General features: G+C 38.1%; 1 protein-coding gene across 2 annotated transcripts in view; it reads left to right on the top strand.

Moving 5' to 3' along the window:
• Positions 1-8,447, top strand: part of LOC111863783 (E3 ubiquitin-protein ligase parkin) — a 21,570-nt gene extending 13,123 nt beyond the window's left edge. The window contains exons 8-12 of one of the 2 annotated variants that reach the window (XR_002842668.2): positions 1,193-1,277; positions 3,517-3,659; positions 6,117-6,247; positions 6,331-6,445; positions 7,457-8,447. Coding sequence is in view for 1 of the 2 variants with exons in the window: in XM_023850460.1 (XP_023706228.1) it covers positions 1,193-1,277; positions 3,517-3,626 (195 nt within the window). In the remaining variant the exon portion in view is untranslated. Of the gene's footprint in view, positions 1-1,192; positions 1,278-3,516; positions 4,056-6,116; positions 6,248-6,330; positions 6,446-7,456 lie in introns of those variants that run through there. The other variant, XM_023850460.1, reaches the window with a different exon arrangement.
• The last annotated feature ends 1,686 nt before the right edge of the window (positions 8,448-10,133 follow it).

Here is a 10,133-nt window from a genome sequence, read left to right as displayed (position 1 = left end):
TACGCAGTGGAGCAGCCATCTTGAAACTGGCACTGTGATGGCGTTCTGTTTGTCTGCATTATACTGCCACCTATAGGATACTATTTATAGCACTGGTAACATGTCTGCCAACTTACAGGACAAGGGCGCGATATTTCAAATTTTTATCTCAGTTTTACGGTTTTCATTTGACTCACCTACGTACATTCCATTGTCACCACAAAAACCAGATTCCCCATGATCTCATTCCTTTTATGCAACAGAAGGGCCAAGACTTCTAGTTTATGGTTTATTTCACATGATGAAAGAACCCTGCTATCGTAATCCACCAAGGTTTACTGAAAGGCCAAGAAAAGAAAACTTAGAACACAAACAAATAAAAAATTTAATGATACAAATAGTGCTGATAAAAATAAAGAAAAAATATCACTGTAGAGCATTTATTTAAATACTGAAAGAACAATAAATTTATTCATCGATAGAAGACAGAGAAGTTGTGGTTGTTTTCAGACATAAAANTTTTTTTCAGTTGACCTAATCTTTCCAGCTTCACTATGGCCCTGGGGTTGACCCAGCCTCTAACAAAAATGAGTACCACAAATATTCTTGGGGGTGAAGGGTGGTGGGCATGTAGGGCTGACAACCTTGCCACCATCTGTGAGCTGATTATCTAGAAAATGTGGGAACCTCAACATCTCAGAACCCTACGGGCCTCCACGGCCTGTTACAGGGATACCTTTACTTTTACTTTTTACTTTTACATATTTTGATCCAGTTTAGTAACTGGATTAGCAAGGGTTTACTGTAGCTGACGTTATGAATAGTGATTACAGTGAAAAAGTCATTCTCACACATGTCTGACAAATAATGTTTTGCTTTAAATATCCTTGTGAAGGACGAAGTGCAAAATACAGTTTGAGGATTAAATTTATCATATTTTTCAGTCTCTGTTTTCGATATCAAAGATGATAGTTCTGCAAGAGGCACTACTACCAGAATCATATTCATATGATGTAGTATGTCCGTGTGAAAATTAGTCTAGTGTATGACAGGGTTTCCAAGAACTAATCATGTCATAATTGTGGTCAGCTTGTATCTGATTCTTCAGTTCCAAACCTCTTGTGCTCAGTGAAGTGTTATCATCTTTATCCCAGCTTTTTTTACCTTCATCGCAGATCAGTCCTCTTAGAAGTAACAAAACTGTCCTTTTCAGGCTCGATGGGATGAGGCGAGCAAGGTGGCCATAAAGGTGACAACAAAGCCCTGCCCCAAATGTCGCACCCCAACAGAGCGAGCTGGTGAGTCTTTTATAATTCATTTGTCTGTCTCCAGGACACTGTAAAACCTGGGTTGAACCCTGAAGGCCAGATGCTTAAAAATAAAAAGGGGAAAAAAATATATGATTAAATTTTACTAAATTACAGTCATTTCATTTATCTAAGTGATGTATCTGCAACTTTCTTTGTTGTGTACATTGTATCCAGTACAATTTTCCCCTTTTTAGATGTTGTCACGTGATAGTGACTACAAAGCAGGTTTGACTCAGAAATGAATTTTGTGTGACACTAGATAGTCTTATACAAAACTGTTTACAAATAGTCACAATCATTCTAAGTCTGTTTGACTTTTCATGCTTGATTCCTCACTTGGTCTGTCATCACAGGCTCCATTGCTAGGTTGCATGTTCCTTCATCCCAGACCCTGTAACAAGGAGCTTGCTCACACAGCGAGAACAATGGCATGCTTCTTTATATTGCATTGTATAGACCGCTGAGGCAGTGCTGAGATTACCAGCACTTTCACTGTTTTCCATTGCTTGGTATACTTGTTTCACCGTAACATTACCTGTAGCAGGATTCATATTGTTTGATGTTTGATGCATGGCAGCTTATATGATAGTAGCCAGTAAGAGATGTGCTGTGTTGCTGAGTTTGTTTTCTGCTACAAGTTTCAAATTGGAACATCTTGTGCTCTTGGACGAGCTTTTTGTGAACTCACATGAAACACATATGAGTCAGGATAGCGGAGTCAGTATAGCGACTAGTTACAGGCTGCACAATAGAGGGGTTGGGGTTCAAGTCCCAGTAGGATCAAGAATTTTCTCCTCTCCAGGTTGTCCAGACCAGTTCTGGCATCCACCCACCCACCTATCCAATGGGTACCAGGGTTTCTTCCTTGGGAGTAAAGCGGCTGGGGCCTGAAGGTGACCACTCATCTCCAAGTAGTGCCAAGGTCATAAAAACGTGATGTATATACCCTCATTGGTATAGTGATTAATTAATTGAGTGAGCACATGGACAACTTAATGTATGAAACATGTAATTAGGTAAAGGACCACATTTTTCTGAATGTGTAGGAGCAAATCCTACATTTCTAGCAAAGGTGGTTAACATTTTAGGGCTTTTTAAATTTTTCTTGTAATTGCTGCTTATATTTACCCAAGACAATCATGATTTTGATGCCACTTGGCCAAATGAGCCCAGACCAGGAAAGGATATAACTTATTAATTTGTCTTCCATCCTTGATACAAAAGGCAAATTTAAGCTTTTTATTTTCTTTCAGCTGGGGAGAAGTACTGTGAGTTTTTGTGTAAAATTTAGTGTTTTAGTAGGCTTAACTTGTAACAATATGTACGTTGATTATTTTGTGTTAGTTTCTGAATCATCAGAGCATTTGTATATATATTGCTTAGCAAGAAGAATTATAAGTGGTAGTGATTAGGGTTGCACCTTTTCCAAAATAGTTTTTAATGTGTATGGTTTCTTTAAAAAATATGTCTCTGATGAAAAACAAAGCAGACTGGATATCTCAAAATGCCAAGACATGACAGCCGAAGCGTATCATGTAAGCATGTTGACTGTTTCATGGGTATGCAGTGAAGTAAGGAAGGGAAAAGAAGTGGGTACCAAGAAAGTGTTTCTGTTACCCAGAAAATACATAAATAATCTAGACAGAGTGATTTGTTTCCTTGGCACTACAGCCCCGGTGGGCCTAGGCCCACCTCCATGAACTTCTTCATTCACTTTGGTTTTTCTAGATCTTACACATATGGTAGGACTCCTTGGGCGAGTGATCACCTCATCGCAAGGCCTCTACCTGTAAACAAACACAGAAAAACGCACACAAACATCCATACCCTGAGTGGGATTCGAAGCCATGATCCCGGCTTCCAAGCGACCGAAGACAGTGCATGCCTCAGACCGCTCGGCTACTGTGATCGGCAAATAGAGTGATAAACCTAGACAATTTCCAGAAAGATGTTTTACACAGAACTGTCTTTGAATATTATGACAGTGGTGAATTCCCTGCCACCAGAATGTTATACTTTATTCACATATTCTTATTAAATAATTCATTTTTATTCCTACATGGGTCATTCGAATATTGGTCTCCTAACACTGCTGCTGCTACACAGGTGTGCAGAACAACAAATTGGCAATGAAGCGGCAACTCTATTCACTCTTGCTAAATGTCAGGAGATGTATTCTATACAGTGATAGCATAACCACAGAACAACACGTGTTTGATGTGTGCAGGTGGCTGCATGCACATGGTGTGCACACGGCCTCAATGCAACTTTCACTGGTGCTGGATCTGCCAGACAGAGTGGTCCCGCGACTGTATGGGCAGCCATTGGTTCGGATAGACACAAACGATGTCCAAAAGAAAAGCTTACAGGGTAAGGTTTATATGCCCTGATGTGGCTAAACTGAAGAAGGTAAATTCAGGAACCTTCTGTTTAGTTCATTGGTGAATTCAACAAACACAAATGCACACATCCACACACACACACACACACAGAGAAGAGAGTAAGCTTCATGAGAAAACCTAGCTCTCTGTAAATGTGTTTGATTTTTGTAAATGAAGTACATGCACAATATTGTGAATGTATGTGTGTTCCAGCCCTGTAATTGAGGTGATTTTAATCTTAATGCTCTTCAGTACAACTTCTTGTGCTCTCCTGAAAGAAGGTGAATACTGGAGTGTTGTCATCAGAGACCTGTACATATGTGATTCTTAGGTAATATAATGGCTGTTTCTAATTGTTGAAAACAATAAAGCTTTTCAAATTCAAGTATTGTTTGTTGGTTTTTAGACCGCTGTTCCTTCTGCTTATTCCTTTATTACTTGAAATAAGGATTTTGAAACAATACTGTCACATTATTGAGACTGTAATGCCATGTAATCTGGTATATCCAGGAAGATTGCAGTCTTTAATATTCACCACGATAAGAACCTCAAGTCTCAAAATTGGTATTTATACAAGAGGATGAGGAAGAGGAAGTTTAACCAGCATCTCTGAATAGCTAGCAGTGAGGAAGAATTGGTAGGGAACTAAAGAGAAATTCTGGAATAACATAACATGTAAGTAGAAGAGGCTGGTGGCTTGTCTGGTATGAATAAGAAGTGCATGTGAAGTTATTGTTAGGTAAAGGTAAAGTTGTCCCTGTCCTTGACCAGTTAAGTGTTACACCATGAAGACATATTCGGGAATGGATGTATAGACACATATTATTGACCTTGGTACTAGTTGGAGGTGAGTGGCCCACTTCATGTCCCAGCCGCTTGACCCCCAGTACACCTTCAGTGGGAGACTAGGGTGCAGCTTTTGTAGGGAAACATTGGGGACTTATCACTTGGAAGTGAAGACAATTGGAATAACATAATATTAAAATGGATCTAATGAAAATAAGTTTTATTGTGGATAGAGTAGGATAGTGCAGTCAGTATAGTGACTGGCTAGAGGATGAATGACAGGGGTCAGAGTTTGGGTCCTGGTAGGGTCAAGAATTTTCACTTCTCAATCTTGTGCAGACCACTTTGGGGGCCCGCCCAGCCTCCTATTAAATAGGTACTGGGGGCTCTTTCCCCAGGGGTAAAGAGGCCTAGGCTTGAAGCTGACCAGTCACCTCCAGCTAGTGCTGAGATCAAGAAAATTTCAGTGTATACATCCACTCCCCCATAAGTTTTCATGGTATAGTGCTTAATTAGTTAAGCACAGAGACTTTACCATTACTGTGGACAGTAATCCCTGTGCATTAGCCAGCGATATTGTACGGAACTTCAGATGTGTGCATAGGCTTACTCGTTGAAAGTTGCTTTTCATAAAGAATGGATGTGATTTGAGGGCGGTTAGATACACAACAAACAAACAACCCATATTTTTCATTGAGACATTTCTTCTAAGGAAGAAACCCTACATCATATGTACAAAAGTTTTGAGAATGTTATTCAAAGCCTACATGACAAAAAAAAAAGTTGTGTTCTCAACCTCTTTAACAGGTATTGAGAAACACATTCTGTTCTTACGTTTCATCTCTACAAAGTTGTGTTCTCAACCTGTTTATCAGGTGTTGAGAAACAGACTCTGTTTTAGGTTTCATCCCTACAAAGTGTCAGTGGTCCAGAAATTGATTCCTGTAGATTAGTTGCATGCCTAAACTTTTGTTGCTGGATGTTACAATCTCTCCACAATGGACTTGTTGATGAAACACTTATTTTCACGAGTGACAAAGCTTTGTTTCTTATGTGGCTCTGAGAATGCCCAGAACACCCATAATTGTACACCAAAAGTACCAACAAATGAAGTCCCACTTCATGACCAAAAAGCAAGTGTGTGGTGTGCTGTTAGTGCTCAGAGAATGATTGGGTATATATTCTTTTTATGGCACAGTGAACTCAAAATGTTATGTAAACAGTATTTTGGAACCATTCTTCCAAATGCTCACTGAAGAAGAGAAGTATATATGTGTTTGCAGCAGGATAATGCAAGTGCCCACACATCACAACATTCTGTGGATGGCCTTCATGAAATTTCTGGTGAAAGGATAATTAACTGATGACTATGGCAGTCTCATTCATCAGATTTGAGTGTGAGCAATTTTTACATATGTGAGAAACTTAAAGGCTAAAGAGTATGGGAACAGTGTGCCTACTCTACAGGGTTTCCAGAACGAGATTAGGAGTGTATTATGCAATATGACAGTAGATGAGCAGCAGCGGGTGTCCCAGACTTTCTTGGTGCTCAGTGTATCTTTGGACTGTAAGATACACTCAGGTTTCAGGCAGAATTTTGCTGAATAAAGAGTGCATTTTATACTCCTGAAAATATGGTAAATATGTTTGATGGTTTTAGCCATGCCTGGAAGGAGACACACCTCTAGAGGCAAGATTTGAGTGTCCAATCTGCTTGCAATGTCTCTCAGAACCTGTCCTGACACCTTGTGGATGCCGTTTCTGTAACAGCTGTATCTGCGCATGGTTAAAGTAAGATACACTTCCCAGTAACACCATCAGGTCACTCAATACCATGTTTTCTAGTTGTAATCAGGTGTGGTTATCTCTTATAGACGTGAGGGTGGTGTGTGCCCTGTTGACAACCAGCCACTCAACTCTGACAAGGACCTCTTTCCTGACAACTTCACCCGCAGAGAGATTCAGGAGCTCGATGTAAAGAACCATCAGGTTAGTTGGGTTTAGCACATAAGAGAAATGTTTTCTTACAATAAGTTCTACTGAGTATTTGAAAAATATATAGCAGAACTGTTCACTTTTTAGTATGTACATGTATGTGGAGTAGCCATAAAATAACCAGGCTGATTTTCTTTTGCTGACTCTCTGTGGCCTGTGCAACAGCAAGTGGGGTGGCATATTACCCTGTCCTCTCCTCTCCATGAACCCTATGACTTCCAAGGCCATATGGCCAACAGTGTGGTAGGAGGCTTTGTTTGAAGCAGACCGTGTATCTGAGCTCTGTCAGAATTATGTGAAGTGTTAAAGTAGAGCAACGTGTCAATGTGAAATTCCTCACAAAACTTGGAAAATCTACTACAGAAACATGCAGTTTGTTGATGGAACTTTATGGTGATGAATGTCTTATCTCGTACTCAAGTTTTCAAGTGGTTCAAAAGATGTAAAGAGGGAATGGGAAAGATTGAAAATAATTCACGTCCCAGTTGGACTTACTCATATTTTGAGTTTCTAAAAATGGTTGCATCACTTGATGAACCATAGGAACCAATATCTACAAATAAGAATTCGTAATCTGCGTCTGCCAAGCCATTGACACCACTGAAAAAAATGTTCTTATAATTAAAAATGTGGAGCCATTGTCACATGGTCGTTTGATCCTAATATGTTTCCCATCAATTGCTCCAATAACGTTAGTGAAATAATTAGTACATTTAATGAACTGATGTGCCACTTCAATCCATTCCTCTTCTGTCTTGGATGCTATATAGATTGGCTGCAGAACTTCCCACAGCTCATCACTAGTTGATTTCACAATGTTTCTGACTGGATGGCCCAAGTAAGAACTCAAATGAAAGCGCACGGAAACTAACTCCAGTTGCAAAATACATGAAAGAAACATTGATTAGAAATAAACTTTCCCTAATATTGTTTTTCTATTATCAAGGGTTTTCCATGTTTTTATGTTTTATACCAGTATTTAATATTTCCGTTTTATTGTTCCAGAAACGTTGGGGTAACTTGCATACATGTTTTAATAGAGAGCCAAAATCGCAAAAACAAACAAAATCTGGTCAAGGAGCAACCACACGTCTCAAGTATATGTACTTTGACAGATTACTTTTTCTCCTTCCTGATGTTGAGCAAAGGAGAACGGAGTCAAATGTTGGCCCTCAAGAAAATGAAACAGAAACTATTTCAGACTGTGAGACTGCTCATGAGGGAACACCATGCTGTCCCACATTATCAACGTACTGGCAAGGAAAAATATATTGAAAATAATGAAACATGAGGAACAGCATCTACAAATATTGAAAGAGAAGACAACTGCAACATCCGTAGATGAAGATACATGCTTTGCACTGCCTTTAGTGCCAACATTAAAGTCTTTACCCAGTGGAAATAAATTGCAGGTCAGGATTGAAATGTTAAGTACCTTACAAAAGTTTAAATTTCAGTCAGCTACCAGCATATTCCATCAAAATCTATGGGGGAATCCCATTGCCTTATTTCATTCAGCACCATCTCCATCCATATATGTGTACCAATCCCGTAGTGAGCAATATCACCTTATTCCTACTCACTTCATTCAAACCCACTGCCCACCACTTTTCATCAAATTGGCTTTCCTCCTTTTCATCCCTCTGTTCAACAGTCTTTTCACTCAAACAGTGCATTTTCTCCAAATATCCCACCAGTTAACCGAATAGCCAGTGATTCATCATCCACAAGAATGCAAAATGAGTCCACAGTTTCACCTGTCAGTGTTGCTTCAGAACCGTCAATGAGCTCTTTCGTTTCCGAATCTACAGTTTCAGATATTTTAGATTTTGACTAATGAAGTGTTCTGTTTCTGTGTTTAAATGCTTGTAGAATGAAAACAGAATCAAATTTAAACAAAAAGTTCTATGAGAGTATTATCTGAATATGTACCTTTACTTTTTTGCCACTTATTGACTTATTTTCTTCGCTTTTAAGTTCATTAATAAATGATATTAAAAGGAGAAATAAAATATAAAGACGTTTCTTCTATAATCACATTATTATTTACAATTATGCTATAATTAATGTAGGCCTATGTAAATTAAAACTAATAAAAATACATTAAAACAACAGTGATTATTATAATAATAAAAGTATTCTTATTCTTTCACCTTAGTGTTACAATCAGTCTTTCTTCTGGTGGTACAGCCAATCTCCGCCTTGTATTCTTGTACAAGATATAAGGTTTTAGACCTCAGGTCCAGCCAGATCATCTGATACTAATTTATTACTAAGTGTACTACATGCAGCCTTCATATCTTGGTTTGGAAACTGAATTAAATTCATCTTGACTTCTGTGGCAACTTTTTCTGGCAGTTTGCACTGGTAGTTTGTGTAACTTTCCCCCACACCAAATCAACACTATATGCAACATCCTTTAGTGTTAATGTCTCTAGAAATTCCATAATTTGCAGTTCAGAGTTCATAGCTCGACCAAGTTGCTCACCATGACAGAAGGCAATGAAGGCTTGCATTCATCCATTGAATGAATTATTGCAGTGATATTCTTTGTCAGAAACATAGCTCACATCTTTTTATCTTTCGATTTAACGACATAAGTATAAAGATGGACAGGACAGTGATCCAACAGAGCCTTTTCTTCAAGTATTTTATAAATGTTGCATGCCATCCAAACCCTTGAAATGCTTTTGTGCATCATAGGCAGAGATTTTGTGTTTATGAGCTTGAAGCATTGGGGACTTGGGCTTTTACTGATGCAGAGCAGTTTCAGCTTGGAATTATCATTCTTGTTGCAACACAGCAACCAGGTCAGTCTTTCTTTGCTAGTTTCCATATTCAAGGTACAAAAGTTTGGAAGCATTTCATAGTACAGGGCCATTTTGTCACATTTGTTCCATCAGTCTTCATTTCAGGAAACTGTTCAGCTGCTGCACTGTCAGCAGACAGATTCACCTTGTATGTTAAAGTGAACTTCTTAAGCTTTCAGAGTTACACCATTTATAGACACTATTTCACTACGTCTTTGTAGGAACTCCTTGTATAGATATTCATCTATATAACTATTTTCATAAAGTCTAGTCTTCTTCCTTTCAGCCACATGTCACCTATGGAATATACAAACGCAAGTGAATATCGTTCCTTCTGGAGTTCTATACTCCAGCCTGTACCTATATTATTTGCAGATGATACTAGTTTGTTAGTTAAAGTTCAATCTATGATGATCTCTGTGTAAATATAAATAATGCTTTTCACAGTATAAATGAATGGTTCAAAGTAAACCAACTTTCTATAAATTTTAACAAAACCCACTACATTCAATTTACAGCTAGAAATAATAATCCTAAATTTGAAATAAAAATTGTATATGATAAAAAACAAATTACATCTATATCCAATATTAAATTTCTTTGAGTATTCATTGATGATAAAATGAGCTAGAAATACCACACTGAATATATTAGTTCAAAATTAAGTGCAGTCTGATACATAAAATCTCTTAAATCATACACGTCCATAAATACCTTGAAAATGGTTTGTCACTCTTATTTTAAAATATACAGTAAAATTCGATGTATATACCTTTTTTGTTGTTATCTGCTTGATGTATACATAGGCTGAAATGAAGATCATCTAGTTCATTTATTACGCGTAGACATAACAGTTCTGAATGTTTTCCTTT

Source organism: Cryptotermes secundus, unplaced genomic scaffold, assembly GCF_002891405.2.
Source record: "Cryptotermes secundus unplaced genomic scaffold, Csec_1.0 scaffold572, whole genome shotgun sequence".
Lineage (NCBI taxonomy): Eukaryota > Metazoa > Arthropoda > Insecta > Blattodea > Kalotermitidae > Cryptotermes > Cryptotermes secundus.
Note: the sequence above shows the minus strand (reverse complement) of the source record. Positions and strands in the feature narration are given on the sequence as shown.